Below are 20,600 nucleotides of genomic sequence, written 5' to 3' on the forward strand. Positions count from 1 at the left end.
TTTTACAACGATAATGATTTGGACAAATTAGGTTTCAATTAAACCAGTAGAAAATTCAATTTATTTTAAAAGCAAATTGTAACAAACAAATGACAACGATAAAAATGAAATAAATAATTGACAATAGTTTGTGTGAATTTTCATTTCGTTTCATTTGTCGGTTAAAAAATTTTTACAACTTAACATGCAAATGGTCCCAATCATTATTTAGGAAACAAATCATATCACATCAATTGTTGAGATGAGAAGAAAAAAGACGTTTCAATATTCATGATTAAAACAAATGATTACTCAATAGTGATGATGACAATTGTCCATCAGTTTTAGTTTAAAAAAATGATCAATTGATTGGTTGAAAAGTAGTGAAAACTGTTAACAACAAGCTTTTCAATTTTAACAAGAAAGAGATGAAAAGGTTGAGTGACAATTTAATTTGATTGTGGCAGAATGATATTTCATGACATCTCTATTATTGTTATTAATTAGAAAGGATTGATGAAAGAATGAGAAAAGAAGATCCAAGATGACAACAATAAACAACTTTTCTTTCCTCATAATGTTTATATCTGTCCTTTGATTGTGCTGGTGAAACAATGATGGCGATGTTCAAGTGGTGGTATTGACGGTGTCGATGACGATGATGATGGTGGTAGCAATGATGGCGATGAATGTGGTGGCGATAATCAATGTGATGAAAATCAAGTCAAATGACGAAAATCTGATGAAGTTAATGTTGATGGCGATGATGATGATGATTACACAAATTACACAACAAGATGACATTCATATTTAAATATCTAATATTTATGTATAAATCTCTAGCTATCATTTCTTGGCTTTATTCACATTAATTAGATTAGTAATTATATTTTCTACATACTCGTAATTAGTAAGACCTAGAGAGTTTCGTTTAAGCAGTCCAGGTACGTGTGGACTCATTGGCTTTAATTGTTGCCCTTTGATAAAATCAGCCAATCTTTCGGCAATCATTATGATTGGTGCATTTGTATTGCCTGAAATGATGTTGGGCATAACAGATCCATCAGCAACACGAAGACCCTTCACACCACCGAGAACCCTTAAATGTGGATCAACCACCGAGGTTTTATCATAAGGTGAACCCATACGACAGGTTCCCACCGGGTGATAAATGGTTGCTGTGTAGGTACGAGCCACACAAGCTAAATATTCATCGCTCCAAATACTGTAAATCTCACAACCCGGGAAAATGGTTTCAAATAATCTGGCATCCATTTCTCTGTAAGCTGGAGCCAAGCCTACAGCGATTGATATTTTCATTGCATCAACCATGGCAAGTATGTCATCTGGATGGGTTAAATAGCGAGGATCAATTACAGGTGGATCATAAGGGTTGGCTGATCGTAGACGCACGAAACCACGACTTTTTGGCCTCAATAAAACAGGATACATGGAAAAGGTGTCATAGGGAAGATACGGTCGGTACACTTGTTCCCACATTTCACGGGTAAAACCTTGAACCCGACGAAAGGTTTGCCCATCATCTGATGTTGGTCCACCGGATAAAAGATGAATCTCAAAATCAGGCCAATCATCCGTAAGGTTGGTATATTTGGTCTTTATAAATCCTAAGCCTTCTACACCACCCAATGCGGTTAATGGACCTAAAGGTAGAAAACAAATAGACAAAAATTAGATTAATTCAAACAAAAGCTTTAACTTGTGTATCAAAAGTTCACAATCAATTAACAAATTTATGTGACATTTTGAATATGAATGATTTATGATCATTAGGATTGACTCATTGATGATCATATTTACCTCGTCCACTTGCAAAGTAAGTTAAAATGTTAGGTAAGGTGACAACACGTCTTTGGATAAGAGAGACTTTAGCGTCAATTGTGAAATGGATTCCTCCTGGATAAATGTGATCTTGAAGATTGTCACCAACTGGAAGATCAGCAATCACTGGGATACCAAGAGAGGCCAAATGTTCAGCTGGTCCAATACCAGACAACATTAAAAGCTGAGGTGAATTGATGGAACCACCAGAAACGATAATCTCATTACGAGCATAAACAACATGGGTCAATGAAAATCGATCAAACTGGACACCAATGGCTTTCTTGAAATCATTGAAAAGTATACGAGTGGCATAAGCAAAGGTAAGCACATGGAGATTGGGACGTTTACGAGCTGGTCTAAGAAAAGCCTTGGACGTTGAACATCTTGCACCTCGTCTAATGGTTCCCTGAGGAATGGCAAAACCCGCTTGAAGAGGACCATTAAGGTCAACATTTGGGTAACCCAGGTATTTACCCGCTTCTGGAAATGCTGTGGCAATTGGAGTTGCATCTGGTGGTGTTGCTACCGTTAAATATCCGCCGGTTGAATGGTAACCTAAGACGAGCAAAAAAACAAAACAATTATTAACAATTAATCGATGCCTCTAATTATCGTCACCAATCATAATCTTGAAAAAAGAATATGAAAGTAAACAAAAAACACCAAAAACAATGCAATTGTACGTGATCAACATTCCAAACCTTTTTTGCTGATGGATTTTGAAAGGGAACACTTTTTTTCCTTGGTGATGATATTATTAACAATCAGTTAATCACAGTAAAAAAGAGTCAAATGTAAAGTGTTACAAGAAAAAGGATGAAATACGATTAAAAACCATCATCAAATCGTTCAATCGTCCGTTAATCTGTTTAACCTCAAATGCATTTTAAAATTACAAAAAGGGTTTTCCTTCAAAATTTAAAATGTCAATTATTGAACAGTTTTTCAATTGATAAATTGATTGAATCTCAAACAATACATTGAATGCATTATGTTACCATTTTTGTCACCAAAATGTAACAAACACAAATCAGGCAACAAATTAACATTTCACTTTCCATTTAATTTACTTGTTTATGATAATATATCATTCACATTTACATTAAACCATTGAAGGATAATAAGATTTTAATGTAATCATTTATGTAAACACGCATCAAGAGTGAGAATCAACAATTTAAATTTAGTTAAACATTTTGATTATCACTCAAATTGGGGAAACTAAATTTTCTGACAAAAAAACCCAAAACCCAAAAATTGAGCAAAGATGAAATGTTAAGGCTTGCAGTTGATTGAAATATTCAAGTCCAATTTAACGGTCAAGATCAAATTATTGAGTGAAACCTTTTTTTCTCATGGAATCAGCACAACAGATGAAGATGATGATCATGGTTGAGGTTGATTTGAACGATTGAAATGATCACAATTAACCATTATTAACAATGGTACTTGGTACCTTTTGTTTTGCATCAAACTAACCTCAATTGTTTTCCCACTTATCAATCGAATCTAGTTTTTTTTCTCTTCTTCCAATCAAGTCAATAATACAATTTAGACCTAAATATTGACCTAATTTGGATAATAAATTTGAAGAAAAGGCCATTTTCATCTTAATCTTGATCAACATCAATATAAACATCAACAACATCTTAAAGATGTTTATTTAAAATTAGATTGGCTTTTTAGACTTAACTTGAAATCACAGGTTAAATTGACCGGTATTTTGATTGGGAATCAACAAGAATAGAATCAAGTTAATTAAAATGATCAACAAGTAACAGTTATTACCAGTGATTAGAGTGATACATTTGTTGATCAATAAGATTATCAAATAAACTTGTATTTGCTATTCAGTGCCTTAAGTAGTCGCAAGTAATAATAACTGTAATGCAAGGTGATATTGATTATGAATATTTAAGGTAAAATGAAAGTGAATTGTTCATCTTTATTTAGATGTTTCACTTAAATTGTTCATTAGCTAACAAGTAAAAGTAACCCAATTTCAGGATAAATCAACGATCAGTTTACAGGCAGCAATATTAGCTTCAACAGATTGGGTAACTGAACGTTAATCAGATTCATTTTGACATTTACATTGACAGAGCTTTAAACATTTAGCAAATTGTTTTAATTGTTTGCCTCTTTTAGGCTATTGTATTGATTGTGGTTTGATTGAAACGAGATTAAAGTCTAAAATTGAACATTTCAATCAACTAATGATAATCTTGTTTAACTCTTTATCCAGTCAATCTTTCAGATTCAAGATTAACCAGAAATGGCTTCTACATCAATCATGAAAACAATCAGAAACAATTGTGAAAATTGGTTGAAATTGATTGTTAAACCTGACACGATGAAAGGTAAAAATAATTGATTACACTTAATTGACCTTATTTTGTTTCATCGTTAATCAAGTCATAATTTTATGATCAAGATTATGATCGAGGAAAAACTAATTGTCATTCAATATCAACTCATCAATTTCATGGTCTATTAGTTGATTAGTTACAATTAATACTAACAAGAAAATTATTATTTTGTATTATTTTTAACCAACTAAACATATTAAGCTGAAATGGGTAACCAAATAGGTTTCATTGTTAACCATATTGTAACCTAATCGTTTCATCATTGATCATTGACCATCAAATAAATTGATACTTAAAATTTCAACAATCACATGAACAATGATTTTGAAAAAACTGGACTTGTACAAAAAATCAAATCAAATCAACAACAAAGATTTCAAGATAGATTCATAACTTTCATTATTTTCCCTGGAATCAGGTCATTTCTTCTTCCAAATCATCATAACCATCATCTTGGAATCTTTCATTCTCCTACAATAAACTAATAATAATTACAATCAAGTTCAAAGGTTGTAATGGGTTGCTCATAAACCAGTTTTGTTTCGCATTCTGTTACTTCTCAGTTGATTTCTTGTTCAGATAATTGTCTCTTTTTTTGTTTTCAGTTTATTTCACTATTCTAATTATTTAGATTGTCATTTGTTCATGTTTGCCTTCACATTGATTCTTATCCTGATCAGCTTCCATCTTCCTCTACTTCAAGTTGGTCTTTTGTACACATCTAACATTTCATGAGTTATTGGGCGATTCCTTTTGTTTGTATCCTCCATTGTTTTCCCATTATTATTACAATTTACCTTTAATTAGAATTAATCAGCTTATTATCTTGATTGGTAAACATGTATCAGAACAAATTAAACGATTAATACCCTTAACCTCCTGTGGTTGTGTTGGTTTAATTGTAAATGTCAAGATGGAACATCTTCAATTGAAAAAACAACATTCAATGAAGTAAACATCAACAACGATTATGCCAATTATTATTAGCTTGAAATTTAAAGATAGTCATGTAACGATGAACACAAAAATATAAAAAACAAAGACCAAAATAATTAGTGAATTAAAAATAACAACAGTATAAAGAGTGAAAAATGCTAATCACAATTAAATGTAAACGAGGAGACAAAGACATTGTTGGTTGCCAATGGAAATCAAAAAACAAATTTAGCGCCTAAAAATGATTGACCAAGAGTTCATATTCACATGTTGCCAATGTAAGATATTGTGAGACGAATCACTTTCCCATTTGTTAATTGTTTGCTAAATATTGATTAATCTCTGTTAATTACATCAACCAAGGAACAACTTAGGACAATCAAGGTGAGTAGTTAAGCAATTGTGGTGACTATTTCCTTATAAATTAATACCAGTTGTCTTTTATTTTTAGGTACTTAGCTTGACAAATTTAGGTTTTATTTTCAACTCTTGATGCTATGGTTGATTGGAATCACGTTAATCAACATGAATTGATCAAATTCTCAACAAATTCTTCAGTTGGTTCTGAATAACTTTGTACAGCTCTAAAATGTTAAACTGGATTCGTCGGTTTTGGTCTTCTGTATGTTAAGTCAGACGATCCTACGATGCAAATATTTTTTGCAAAACAGTTTGAATAGGCAGTTTAAAAGTAAAATCAATCATTATTAAGGCAAGTAATATGTCTGTATGGACTATCATTAACAATTAAACTCAACTTAACAACAATTACCAACAATCTCAAACAGTGGTACTCGCAGAGTTAAACAAAGCAACAACCAAGTGATAAGACACCAAATCAGTGAACGTCAAATAATGCAACAATCAGTATTGATCATCAACTGAGTTTATCTAATGTTGATAAATTTAGAAATTGTACTTTTGCCATCTTGTTTTCATGTTAGCCATCAACAAAGAGCAAGCTGAAGAAAATGATTGTTGTAATATTGATGATGTAAAAGATGTTATTATTACAATCAGAAGTTAACACATATCCTTCTAGCATTGGTTCGTACGAATGATTATCATCGTAAAATGGTGATGATGATGATAATAATGAGAGTAACCGATGAAATGTTAGTTAATAGTTGTATTATTACAATTGTTTGAGTCAATTTGAGTTAATTCATTGTTGAGATTTAGATTTTTTTTTGTCAAATGAAAAAAAGCTGAAGAAGCAAAGTTAACAGACTGTGATATGAAGACCTTTAACCGGCTCATCGAAACCTTTTATCTTTAAGGCCACAATAAGTTGACTTGCTTCGATTAACCTTACCATTTCCCTTTCATTTTTTTGCATACAAAAAACATTTTTCTCACCTTTTCTTTCTTTTCTCTCTTTCTTTCTCTCCTTAGCATCAATTATCAATACTTTGCCATCCTGCATCATCTTCATCATCATCAACATTTCACTTGAAAAGACTGTTCTCACCACTCATTTTCCTTTCTTCACTCCTTTCATCATCAAATGTAGCAACAACCACTAATCCAGCTTTGGCCTAAACTTTAAACTGTCATACTATTGAACATTTACACTTAACATTTGATTACAATGAAAGTACAATGATTATAATAGTTATAATTGTTGCTAACAATGGTAACAACAAACAGGATTTACCTGCATTTTAACAAGAAGCGGTAAAAACAATAAGGCCGAGCTATGACCATAGCGTCTTATTGATGATTTATTTGAATATTGTTTGAATTTTAAGATACAACTTCTTTTAAATTCAGACAATTTTAGTCTTATATCATTTGGTAATTGTTAGTTTGAGGAAATGTCAATAGTACAAATTAATATCTACAATCAAATCAATTATTCCAGAACTGACTAGGTGATTGGACTTGCCAAACGAAATTTGTTGAACAAATAGAGCGTATTTTCTCGAAAAATAGACTCAAGGGAAACATGGGAAACTTCCCATAATTAAGTCCTCAGGTATAAGTGTTCCTACATGTTCTAGATTTAAATAACATTCACCAAATAAGCACAAGTAAGCTGAATTAAGCTGTCAATCCAGAAATTAACAACTAAATTGCTTTTGTTATTACCAGAGCTTGGATTTTTCTGGTGTTGATTTAGATTTCTGGTATCGGTTAGATATTTATCGTCTTGTTGAGTTTTCTTCTTACTATTGACCAGAGAAACAATTCAATTGAATGCTGTGATTGAATTGTTTGCCTTTTGATGTTTCATCAATTTATACAAATTGCTGTCGTAATTGTTCAACTATGAATGCCAGTTGTGAAACTTTATGTTAAAGCTTTTCAATCTAATCATTAGACATAAACGGATCAATCTGAATTTTGTTTCCTTGCTGAACAAACAGTGAATAACTCTGTGATAATGATTATGCGGATATTTAACACTTTTACCAAGTTACCTACATGATGAGAACCACAAAAAAAGGTTGAACAGGAAAATTGGACTTTGTTTGCCCGAAAAACCTGCCTTGGATTGTTAATAATTGGATAAGATCAATACAATTTGTTATGGACGGAGATGGAAAATCAGAAGAAGAAGAAGAAGAAAAAATTACAGCTTGATGCTGTTGATTTAACCTCAACTAACAGTTTATCGGTAGTCAGTCAAGGCAAGTTATATGGTACAAACTTTACTTGAAGTTATCTTCATTCATTCATTCTCATCTTCTTCTCTTCTCTTTCTTTTCATTCCCGTACAAGGTGAAGGTACAAGTTTGATTTTAGAGACAAAAATAGTACTAATTGAGGTCTAGCCCGGCAAGTGAGCCGAAGCGTGGTGACTGTTTCAATTGCCTACCTTTACTCATCGCCATCTTCATTACCAACCAAAACAACCATACCTTGCCAAATCATCTGATTCACGTTACATATATAATTTATATTTATATTTATAATTATATTTTTATTTAATCTCATGTATGTAATATGGCCTCTTAGTTGACCTGTGCCCTGACCTTTACCATTTTCATCTATCTTTATCCTATTCAGTTGATTTTATCACATAACATCAGGCCAACAGTTGATCCATCATCTATTTGTATCAAATTGACCATCAAGACCTAGACTGTTTCCTGATTATTAGATCAACAAATAATCATCTTTCCAACCTTTTAATTAATCTATTTCTTTTTGTCTTCTAGCCTAAATCAGACCAAACCAGGATCAAGATTATCATGATGAGGTACATCAAAGTGACGGAAATAGCCTTGCATTCTTGTTTGTAATATTTAAAGTACAACACTGATTCAAGCCTGATTTGCTGATTAGAAGAGGAAGAAAAAAGGTCATGAATGATGGAAAAGAGAAACAACTTGACTGAATATTGAACAATTTAAAGTGTTTCTTTGTTACCAAGAGTAAACACTACAATTGAAATAGTATTACATATTGCTTTATTCAGCTTCATGACTGTCTGGTAAATTAATTCAACTTATTGATAACCTTTTATCTCAGGCTATACATCATTTAATTTGAATAATTAAATTAAATCGATTAATCTAACTCATCAATTATACTTTCGCTGGCAGCTCTCATTAACTTGCTCAATATCAATATGTATTACCACTTCAATTGAAAATCAACACAACTTGTTAACTTATATATTAATATATTTATATGCCCTAATGAATTTTAAATGCTTGTTTCATTCAGTTTGGCCTAATATTGTGAGAAGAAGAAGAAGCAAATTGAGTTTTAATGAAACTGGTTTTGATCAACATTTGATTAAGATTGAATATTTTGATGAAAGCAAGATAAACAACTCCAATGAAAGTAAATAACACTTTGAATGGCGCAAATTTCACTCGCAATTCAAAAAGTATTATCACTATTAAGCTCAATAATTTAGTTCAATAGTATAAAGCATTAAAACTGTCTGGAATGGTCTAAAATGGCCTAAAAAAAGAGTATAAAAGTGACCGAAAAATCGATATTTACTTTAAAAAGTAACCTTTTTAAAGGCCATTTATCCAATATTATGGATGAAAAATATTATATTTCAAATTACTATTTGATTAAAATTATTTGTTGACTAGTTTAACCAACAAACTGGTTCATCAAAGCTCATCAAATGAACCATTTATAACGTTATTAACACTCATCCATTGACTATCAATATTTTAAGGTTTGGCTGATTAATCAAAGAAATACAAAAACAAGATCATCTTTCAGCTCATCTTTAATTAATAATTGCAGGTAGATGATGAAGATTAAATTGTCATATTAACTCAACAGTTATGTTAAAATTTGAAAGCAATTCAAGCCCTTTTCTCAATCACAGTTTAATATCAAATTTTCCTGGTTTCATCTTTGATCTTGAGCCAATTGTTGCTGATGATTATAATAATTGCTTTTTAATATCGTTTAACCATCATTTTATATAAATGTTAGTAGCTAAATTGAATCTAAATTGAATCTAAATTGTAGTTGACATTATTGAAGGTAAATGATGATAATAACAATAACAAGATTGATCTTGATATTTCACTTAATGCTTTACTTGATTAATAATTGGGTGAGCCTTTTGATGTGGTTTAAAAAATGGGTTTGATTATAACTCATGAAATTTATAATATTTATTAAATTGAAACACGATCATCATTTTCATGATTATAATCATGATGATACAATAGCTTTCAGTGAAATTATGCGTGAAAACAAGATTCCCTTTCTAAATTGAAAGAGAAATAACAAAATTTAAAAGTGAGTTAAATTAGGAATCACAATTTGATTGTGATGATCATTATAACAATTACAGTTTGCTTCACTTCACAATAGCTCATTAACAGTTAAGTCAAACCTCCTAACTAAGTCACTCAGTCAATCAGTGAAATATCATGAAATAGAGTAACTCACTTGATTCACTGAACCAGTCAATCAGTTAATCAGTGAATCGAGTCGCCATTGGTGATGAGAAAGTTCAATTTTTCAATTCAATACCATAATCATTTGCCACACAATTTATTGGTTAACCTTTCATTTTTTCATGGTCAAGTTTACCAATAAACCCAAACCTAACCTTTCAATGGTCAACAATAACAGTTACAGATTTACATTTAGAAACCAGATTTCTTTGTATTTCAACAATTAGTATGCACTTTAAACTGATCAACTCAATTTACCATCAATCATATTGTTGCAATTTGATATTATTTTTATCCTATTCAACCCATAATCATAAGGATAAAACGTTGAACAATATGCATTTAAAGGGTTATAAGGATTGCGATGAAAACGTGAATCTAAACTGTAAATTCGTGATGAGAAGCAATTAATGATGATAATCAACCAACTCAGAATTGTAATAGGTTTTGATTGCCTTGCTAACATTCAAGTTGAAACATGAAAAGAATAGCTTAATTGTCAATTTCACTCTTCTTTTTTTGCTTTTACTTATTGATTGTTCATCTTGAAGTTGATTTGCACAAAAAAGTGTGATCTTTTTGATGCTCTTGATTAAGTCTGAGTTTGAATACATTTTGTCTGTGATTCAACAATCAGTCATAACAGTTGATCATTCAAATTCACTCTCATGATCAATATCATTGCTTTAAATAACCTTCTCAATATTCAAATTAGATTGCAGCTGAATGTAATGAATGTAAGACAATAATAGTTTTTAATGAACACAAATGCTGATCATCAGACTAATCATCATTATACATAACCATCACCATTATTTTGAGCATCATCAACTTTTTGACTGTTATCATAATTAAACTATCATTACATTACTTGTAACTGTCGGGCTAATTGTTGCTGTCTGACCAGTTAAAACATAATTTAAACTCTTCCTTTACATGTGGTTTATCGGGACAGTTAATGGTCAATCAACTAATATTGATTCTATTGATTTAGATTATTCAAAATTTTAATAATCAGTTGTGATTTACTTTTAATAGCAAATCTTTTAAATAGATGGCACTTTTAAGGGTTCAATTAAGATTGAAACAAAATGGCAATTTTTGAACCCAATGAATCATAAGCAAAGGGATAAGGGTAACAATGGAGCTGACAAGAAGCGCGAGTTTAACTGTAACATTGAAGATCTCTATCGTCTGGTTATTATTTGAATCTTAATTTTTATGTCTTTTAATTTTGACCAATTAAGTAAATGGTCGTTATTGGTTGATTCAGAGGATCTAAATTGAAACAAATTCATCAACAATCAACGGATTAACTGTGAAATAATATAAGAAACATGTTAAAGTGTTAAAGTATGGTTACCCTAAAATGGAGTCAAAGAATGAATCACTTTCAAAAGTGGAGGCAACAAATAACCATGCGGATGAAGGACCTTAATTACGTTATGTATGAGCTAATCAGTTAATTGGTTTGGATTTGACGATTGAATTGACAAAAGGGGAATAGTGAAAACAATTGGAAGATCTAGCGTTTGATCAATTCATAATCAACAACAGTCAACAAATGCTGCAAAATGTAAAACGGTAAGTCTTATGATATACTTTCTAGGCCGTTTTCCTTTCTTCCCCTTTTTTTTGCATCTTATCGTCTTCTTTCTTCAGGCCAGGTTCATTTATTTTCGCTTACTTTTTCTGACTCTACTTAATTCCAACAAAACATGACTAAATTTAGGCATCAACAGTTTTCACAAGCTAGCAATTTATTGCAAGCAAATCTTTTTGTTAAGTAAGAAAGGAAACAAATTTTAACCAGGAGAAGAAGAAGAGGAAAAAGTGAGATGATTGTTGTTGATGAGGATGAACATGGTGTGTGATAAACAAAAGAGAAGGGGATGAAAATGAAAATATGTTTCAACGTGTTAATGTTACTTTTATATTTCTTTTAATCGTCAGGAAACAACCCTTCAAGCTAACATGCTGAGGTCACATTGTTTAACTTGGTGTCAACCCAAACATTACCAACAAATAAAACTCTGGTTAACTCTTTTTTTCATTCTCATTCCGCCCTTACTTTTTTTCCTCTCAACAGTAAGTATACAATTAATCTTGTTAGCTGATTTCACATTCAACTAATAGTAAATTTCATTATTTCTCAAGTTTTCACGTTTTCTTAAATATTATTTCAGGTAGCAAAGAGGTCAAAACGAGGACAATTTTTCTAATTTCTGCCTTACCATTGTCACACCAAAAAATAGGATCGCTTGTCAAATACTTGGATGCAAACCGTTATGAAAGTAAAAATTTGATGATGATTGATCCCTTTCACTGGCTTCATCAATACAATCAACACGAAACGACAATCATGTCAACAACATTCACTTTCTCAATCTGTCACTGGATCAGAAGATCTGATATATCTAGAATTGGATTGATTACATGTGATATTGGAGCTAATGAGTGTAGTGGTAATGGTGATTTTTTTCATCATTTCTCCCTCTCTTCCCTTTATCTTAAACTATTGTTATTGTTTATCGACTCCAATTTTAACGTGTTTTGTTTTTGCGTGTTTTTAAACGCTCTTTCATCGGCTTTTATCTTTCTTATTGTTTTTGATTATTTTTTTTTGTTTTCCCTCAATTTTACCCTTTGTCTTGACTTTCCATTTTGCCTGTTCAATCAATCAGATCAGTAAATCATCGAAAGTTGACAGTCAAGGCGAAAATGTCACAAAATATTACTTTCTCCATCACTTTCGTCATTCTGATCATCTCATTGAATGAAAATTTTGAAATGAAAGTTGAAGCGAAATTAAAACAAATGAATATAATCAATATTTAATACAATCTATCGCCTGCACTTAAAGTGTAAATATCATTGAAATTGTGTTAATTGAACATGAACTTATCCCAATGACTTAAGAGTGGGTCAAATTAAGATCAATTAACAGCTAATTCTAGTTGTAAAATTAACACATTATCTAAAATTAATGATTGATTTTCAAATTTTATTCATTAACAGATTGGATCGTTCAACAAAACAAGCTAATCTGCTTTGATGACTTGGATAATTGAAACATTCAATGGATGCCAACAGCTGACATGCAATGAAAAATACATTTACAATCCTCACTGGTCAGTTTCATCCATTCATTTTTTCATTACCAATTGAAATCAAATGGATTAAAATTAATCAACCAATTCATTTAACCTTTTGGCCCACTGTAAATGGATCTTCAATCATCTAGAAAATACAACAAAGCCATTGTCACCTAATCATATCAAAGTAATTGTTTGATAAGTAGATAGGTTTACCTTAGGAATTAAAAATGAAATAAAGTGTTATGATTTATATCTTCAATTAAATGGATAAGCTAGCTTCATTGTAAGTGTACAAGTGATAATTGTTGATAATATAACGTTAAGTGGTCAGTTGTAGGACAAGATTTCATTTTATTTCATCTTTTACGATGGTTAGTTCATTGATAATTAAAGTCTTTTGTGGATTGAATGTATTGTGGTGAGTGAAAAAAAATTGCGATCAGTGATGATCAGGGGACTGCTTGTAATGTTAACCAGAATTGAAGGTTAGGGTCGCTTATTATTTAAACGCTTGTCAAATAAAGCTGTTAATCACATCTATTACCAGGCCTATTTTTTTACTTGTATTGTGTATTGATGAGAATGATGAGTAAAATTGATTGCGTTGATTGTTAAATAATGTGAGATGAAGTAAAAAAAATGTTATATAAAAAATGAAGATTGACTCTTGTTATGAGTTGGCCTCAAAAACACTTTCAGGTTAACCTTAGTGAACAAGTGCAACACAAATTGATCGTGATTAAACAAACAAGATTACTATTAGTAAATTGTTGACAATAGTTTGCCCCTTTCTGCTCTCTCTTCATCACGCTCTGTGTTTAACTAACTATAAATAATCAATTTAAACAACGTGCCAATGTAATCAACACTTTTGCTGTTTAGAAGCAAAAATGTTTATTTACCTTTCAATCTCTACGTCTTTTAACCAATTCATTGAGTCCAAATTCAGTCAATTTAAACAAATTGTCCATTCAAATCATGTCGATTCTTAATCATTTTTTTCTGTCATTTCTATTTTAGTGAAAATCAATCACATTGTCATCAATGTTTGGATTAATATGGTTAAATGATTTGGACTTGCAGATACTGAAGCAAAATTGATGGTCAAAGTAAAAATAGATTCAATCAAATCGCTAACTACTAACACATTAAAAATAAAATTATTGATTTATCAGGCAATTGGTAAAAGTCAATATATGGTTGAGTAGTGTTTAACCATGATAATCATTATGGTAGCCATTGAACTGTTATTTAACAAATGAGGTGAGATTTACACTAATATGATTAACATTTGTTATGTTGTCAAACGTACAAATTGATTGTTTACTCTTTTTTTTCATTAGGTTATGATCAAGAGTTGGAGTTGGTGTGAATTATGATCAATGCTTACCATTATATGCAAGACTTGGATCTCGATTGTCTTCGGATTTAAGAAAATAAGGAAAAACTTCTTCCCATGACCAACCATAGGCACCATCTTTAACCCAATTTGCATAATCACGTTTATTACCTCGAACATAAAGCATGTAATTGAGCACAGATGAGCCACCCAGCACTCGGCCACGAGGCCAGCGACTTCGTCTGTTGATTAATCCAAAGCACGAGGCTTCTTGAGGCTCTGTTTGATAGGCCCAGTCAATTGGAGTCATTTGAAGTGTTGCCGCAGCAATCGGAATGTCACTCAATATCGATTCAGATCCTCCAGCTTCGAGTAGCAACACTCTCCATGCTGGATTCTCGGAGAGACGATTTGCAAGAACAGCACCAGCTGATCCTCCTCCCACTGCAAAGGATAAAAAATAGATTATAATCAATAAAACAAAGATGGACTTGGATAGACAATCAAAATGAACCATTCAACGCATTTTTGATTAACATGATGAAAACAAAATTGTGAATGATTTAGCTGGTGATTGTGAATAGACAATTAAACAAGAAAAAGATGATGATTTGAATGAAAAGTGAATTGAAAATTGTGTCACTGGTACAATCTAATTCATTTCAATGAATACAAATAGAAACAGGATTTTATAAAATAGTGAAAGACAAGCAAACAAATTAAAACTAATAACAATTGATTATCAATATTTGACTGTATATTTTCAATCATCTTTGCAACATCAACTCATCAACTGATCATTTAGATTTGGTTCATCATGATAACCATGAAATTGTAAATTGATTATCAAAAACAAACACACTTTTGACCAACATAATCAACTTAATTGTTTCTTCATATTTTCCTCTCCTTTTTGCTGCTTGTTAACAACAAATTGTGCAACCAAATTCATTCAAATTCATTTGATTGTTTAATTTTTGGTTACATTAGTTAATAATACACTGGACAAGAAAAAGCTGGTCAAAATGGTTAAATGGTCAATCAAGCTTTACATTTTCAAAAAGACTGAATATCTAAATCATATGATGGTTACTATGAAGGGAGAAGGCAAAAGGTTTCTAATAATAAAATAGATACAGATTAATCAATTACAGTTGTAATTCAGAATCAGTTTGACGGTTAAAACTGTGAAAGATTGAAGTCTAAATTGAATTGAATCATTATCTTGTAATTCACTTGATATTGATCAAAAATACCGGTAAAATTAACAGTAACTATTGACCATGAGACAGGTTGATGTTTAGGATGATTAAGATGATGAATCTGACGATTGATTGAAAATGGATGGTTTTTGGGTTTAATCAGACCTAAAGATCAGAAATTTTGCTCAACACAGAATTGGGTTTCTAATCAAGTTTAATGCAATGAATATCAACACTTTTAAATTGGTAAATTGATATCAATCACAATCAATGTTAGCTGTTATTAGAATCTGTATTCACCTGATAATCAAGTTCAATTTTGAAATGAGTAAAAGTAAAAATTGCAGTTTAAACGGTAAAATTGGTAAATGTAAAGCTAAAAACGTGTAAAAAGTGATAAACCATTTACAAGCGGTACTGCTATTAGGATGAAATTTGAAGGTTTGTCAACTCAAAACTGATTATTGGGTTAAATAGAAAGCAATACAATAAGAAATTATAATTACCTATGATATAATCATACTCTGGTTCCCAATTATTTCTTGATATACTGACTGAATGGTCAGCAGCTCTGATCCACAAGAGGGTGGCAAGGGGAAGCAGCGCTGGTAAAACTGGAGTAAAGTCAACCATGATTGGGAATGTGAAAAAATTACGATTTAAAAAAAACTAGGATATAATTTAGGTAATTAAAAATTGGGTATTTCAATAGGCTACGATTTAGGCACTAAGTTACAGGATTAGTTGATTGGTTTTTATTAAACCCATCTAATGGTCAACATTAGTCTGGGCAAAAAGGCACTCTGAGAAGATGATTTAAAGATGGTTAAGAGACAACGTTCACAGAGTGGATCAGCAATTGATTTTGAATTGTTGATGTGTTTGTACAAAATCAGGTTTACTGTGGAAAAAGATGAAAATTATTGAAAAATTGAATCTATTAAGATGATTAATTAGATGGCAATTGTAATTAATGATGGTTAAAACGAGGTAAAGATCTTTGTGGATCAATATGAATGTATCATGTAAACACAGCACTTTTTTGGTATACAACTCATTCAAAGTGCGAATGAGTGTGATGGAAACACTTGACTTAGTACAAAATTCATCTTGAATCTTTTACATGATGGTAATAAGTTCTGAAGTAAATTAATTCCATAATCAGCAATCAAGAAAATTGAAAAATCACAAACAAATGGACAAAGTTGAAACAAGAGAAACAGCAAAACGGTTAAAAAACAATGTAACGGTTCACATTCACACCGGTTTGTCCATAAATCCTTGTAGTTAATCCTGGTTGAAAATTCAATGGATCACAATTAAACTAAACAAGAGAATCATATTTGATGGTGGAAATTGAAAAAGCACAATTGAAAGCACAATAATTGATTATCTTAAAGTGTTTAAATGGTTAATGTCTTTAACTTTCAAAATGAAAGTGATTGACTTGAAAAATGAAAAAATAAGAAATAAAAGTAAAACGTTTATCAATAAAAAGGTAAACGTGTAAAACGGTTCAAAATCAAGTTAAATGTGACTGATGAGGATGAGGAGAATGATGAGAATGACGATGATGATGGAAATGAAACTGAAAACTGATGAACTACTAAGTGTATAAAAAAAGAAACGTCGCTTTCGTTAAGTCGTTGTTGATGCTGTTTAGAGGTAAATATTTTTCGGTGCAGTTGAAGACAAGAAGAGAAACATGAAAATGATCAAGATGAGGATGGATGGATGATGAAGAGGAGGAGAGTCAGAAAGGGGGTTAGGTGGGAGGTTAGAAAGAGAAGAAGAAAGAGAAGAAGAAGAAGAAAAAAAACCGTTACAACAATTATCATCATCATAGTGTTGATTCAATAATAGACTAACATACAAACCTGAAAAGCCGTGAGAGGCAGAGAAACATCGTCATCATCTTTTCCATCTTATTAGATGATTGGAGAAGGATGAAGATGAGAAGAAAGAGAAATGATGAAAAGGTAATGAGAGCGAAGAGAGGATGATTGGGGGAGGAAGAGGAGGACGATTAGAGCAGTTTATTTGAATGAGATTATGATTGAATATGATTGAAAATGGTCTTAATTGTTGCTCTTTCATTAACGGATATTGGTGTTTCATTCAATGTCATTTTATCCATAATATTGTGATGATATTGAATAATGTTAGAGGCAAAATTGGCCTGAAAAATATAAATCAAAAAAAGTTCAATTCTGGGTCAACTTGGAGTTAAGAGTTACATGGTAAGAGCTAGAAATGGATAACAATCAATTGTCAATAATAGATGATAATATATTGATTAAGATGGCACAATCAATTTGGTAACAATTTTATAGCAATTGTACAAACTGGCAACAAATGCCATTCAAAGCTACTAAATTGAGAAAAGCTAAAATTATCATTTTGCTGAGATTAACGTTTTCGAGGTAAGATTATCTACTTTTTTACCTTAACTAGCTAGATGTCTATCAATTATTATTTTAATAATACAATTTACATTGTATTTACATGCTACTGTTGTCAATTGTGATCAACAATTAAAACGCTATTCTGTCTGATTGGGAAAATTGATTAAAATGGCTCATGCTGTTTCCAACTAATCGCAGTCATCTTTAGGTTCAATCATTGTCATTATGTCATTGGTAATCCATTATTTTCAATTGATCCTGCCAATTCATTTTTAGCCATTTTTAAGCTTTATATCGAGAGATTAACAGATTAAGGTTTGATTTGAATCAGGGAAATCTGAAAAATGATAAACTTAAAATAATTGTCGTTGATTCAATCTATGCTCATTACCATTCCAATCACTTCCATTATCATCATCTTCAGTGTCAACTTGTTACTAATGCTTGTTATTTCATTGTTATGGTTTTAAAACCAGTTTTTTAAGCAAATCATTACAATTGTTTGGGTTTTGAATGTCTAACCCTAATTGCCCATTATCAACTGATTGTTAAATGAATCTTTAATCAATTACATTCAAACGTTCTCACTTGATTATGTGAAAATATAAATAAACAAATGAATTCTGGTTTACTAACGTTTAATAACTGTTAATAATGTTACAATAATAAAATATGGATTGATTGCTGTCTAACTGAATTGATATATTTCAATTTTTGATTCACAAATATGCAATTAACTTGGCTATCGATTAATTGTCGCTTCATTTGGGTTTTTTGTTGGTGAACAAATTTTGGGTTTAAAATTGAAAGGTTGAATGAATAGACAGTTATGGTTGGAGTTTTGGGTTGACATCATTACTCTATGATTAAACAATATTGAAATGAAGCTTAATCAAGACTGACAAATCATTTTGTATTTGGTTAATCATAGTTTAACTTAATTGTCATCAAATCTTCATTAGTATAATTGATTGTTGAATGGAATTGCAAAAAAAGATGAAGTAAAAATGAAATGGAATCAGAAAAAATATCACTTTTTAACCTAAAACAGTGCAATGCAATATTAGAGTTTATTGGCCTATCAATGACAGAAATACTGACAATAATGATGAAGATGATCTGGATGATGGGGATGAATTGGTCTAAATTAATCTTGTTTCATTGATGATTGTGAAACTTACAATGAACAGGTCACAACAATGAGAGGTTGAAATGACGGAGAGAAAGGATTAATAACATTTAATGTAGACCTTCATTAGAAAGTTGAGATTCATTCAAATTGAACTGTCCATCCGTACTATTAATAATAATCATAATCATGATGAAAGTGGATAATATTGTCATCATTATTACCATTATTGTTTATTTCAATTGTCTACAATTAACTAGCTTAAACGTAGTAACCAGCAACTAAAAAAGCGTAACTATTATTAACAACATTATAAAGATGCACTTTAAATGAACCCAAAGCATATTTTTACCCAATAGAAATTTAAAACACAGTTAGTACAAAAAAACGATGATATGTATAGTCTCGACAATCACAATTAGCCAAGGTTAAATATTCAATATTCTGACAGTTATTAACTGGACTTGACAATTAATCTGGTGAACGATAATGAATGTGAGTAGATTTAGATGAGAACAGCTACTTTGCCATTTGAATAGGGTTTATATGATCATCACTGAAATAATTGATGTGTGAGTGTATTTTAGTGGATATTTTTAGCTAATCAACATATAATGACACATGTTAACCACCAATTTAATTACAATTGCCGTCTTTGTTTTTAATCACATAAAAATTACCGAATTTGTAATGTACATTAAGATACACCAGACTCTTTTTTTTCGGGTTATTCCAATATCACTTTGCAATAAGGTTCAACTAAAACACCAGAAACATGCCAGGTCAAAAGTGATGTCGTACTAAAGACAGTCAAAGCAGGACAAATTAAATCGTTAACTTAATGGACATGTAAAGCAATCAATTTACAGTTGAAATAAAGCAAAAAATTCACTTACCCAAAAGCAGAAGTTAATCCTTGTCATTGGAAATTACATTCCTTATGGTGTCCTAAAATTGGGATTAATCAAGATACATTTTTGGGTTGATATAATTTAACAAGATGGCCAACGGTAAAACAAGATTAAAATAATTAACAGAAAACAGAGAAAACATAAAACAAGATGGCGATGAGCGCCAAGTGAAACAAGACAATACAGTGACTAATGGTTTATAATTTTAACCAGAAAACCAGAAAGTGAAAAGCCTTTGGTTTTCACAATTGGTCTTCTTGTTGATGAGCTATTGATTCAAAGAGTAAAGAAGAAGAGACTGCGATTGATGATATCCAGATTTGTTGCTGGATAATTGCACTAGTAGTCGCTAGTAGTCAGAGATCCTTTCTTTTCTCTCTCTTTTTAATCAAAATTAACAAATTTAATCAGTTAAACAAAATTGATAATTATTGAAAATTACAAAGAGAAAAAGAAAGTCTCTTACTACTAGCGACTACTAGTGCAATTATCCAGCAACAA

The 20,600-nt window shown here is 31.0% G+C and overlaps 1 protein-coding gene and 2 long non-coding RNA genes across 4 annotated transcripts; 2 read left to right on the forward strand and 1 right to left on the reverse strand.

Moving 5' to 3' along the window:
• Positions 1-32: 32 nt before the first annotated feature.
• On the reverse strand, positions 33-20,289 carry LOC107361673 (glucose dehydrogenase [FAD, quinone]). 2 transcript variants are annotated; one of them, XM_015928519.3, is made up of 6 exons: positions 20,085-20,289; positions 19,869-19,988; positions 16,161-16,555; positions 14,504-14,896; positions 1,801-2,379; positions 33-1,643 (listed from the first exon to the last, which is right to left on the reverse strand). In XM_015928519.3, exons 3-6 carry the CDS (start codon positions 16,285-16,287, stop codon positions 826-828), a joined length of 1,917 nt encoding a protein of 638 aa, XP_015784005.1. In that variant the 5' UTR covers positions 16,288-16,555; positions 19,869-19,988; positions 20,085-20,289; the 3' UTR covers positions 33-825. The 2 variants fall into 2 exon arrangements, with proteins under 2 accessions (XP_015784005.1, XP_089122554.1); XM_089266428.1 differs by lacking the exons at positions 19,869-19,988; positions 20,085-20,289 and adding an exon at positions 17,532-17,577 and having other exon boundaries at positions 16,161-17,309.
• On the forward strand, positions 5,581-8,777 carry LOC107361681 (uncharacterized). Its single transcript, XR_016198036.1, has 3 exons — positions 5,581-5,841; positions 6,525-7,774; positions 8,294-8,777. It is a non-coding gene; the product is annotated as an uncharacterized LOC107361681 (long non-coding RNA).
• Positions 11,144-13,377, forward strand: LOC107361679 (uncharacterized). Its single transcript, XR_003082181.2, has 4 exons — positions 11,144-11,599; positions 11,969-12,103; positions 12,202-12,480; positions 13,034-13,377. It is a non-coding gene; the product is annotated as an uncharacterized LOC107361679 (long non-coding RNA).
• Positions 20,290-20,600: the final 311 nt, after the last annotated feature.

The sequence above is a fragment of the Tetranychus urticae genome, chromosome 1, assembly GCF_039701765.1.
Source record: "Tetranychus urticae isolate SD_2017Ah chromosome 1, NJAU_TeUrti_SD_1.0, whole genome shotgun sequence".
In the NCBI taxonomy this organism is placed as follows: Eukaryota; Metazoa; Arthropoda; class Arachnida; order Trombidiformes; family Tetranychidae; genus Tetranychus; species Tetranychus urticae.

Bases quoted from the DNA above. Each gene is read 5' to 3' on its own strand.
- LOC107361673 (XM_015928519.3), bottom strand. From the start codon at position 16,287: ATGGTTGACTTTACTCCAGTTTTACCAGCGCTGCTTCCCCTTGCCACC. The intron at 14,897-16,160 runs GTAATTATAATT...TATCCTTTGCAG, and splicing joins AGAGTATGATTATATCATAG to TGGGAGGAGGATCAGCTGGT. The intron at 2,380-14,503 runs GTAAGCATTGAT...TGCTCGTCTTAG, and splicing joins TCCAAGTCTTGCATATAATG to GTTACCATTCAACCGGCGGA.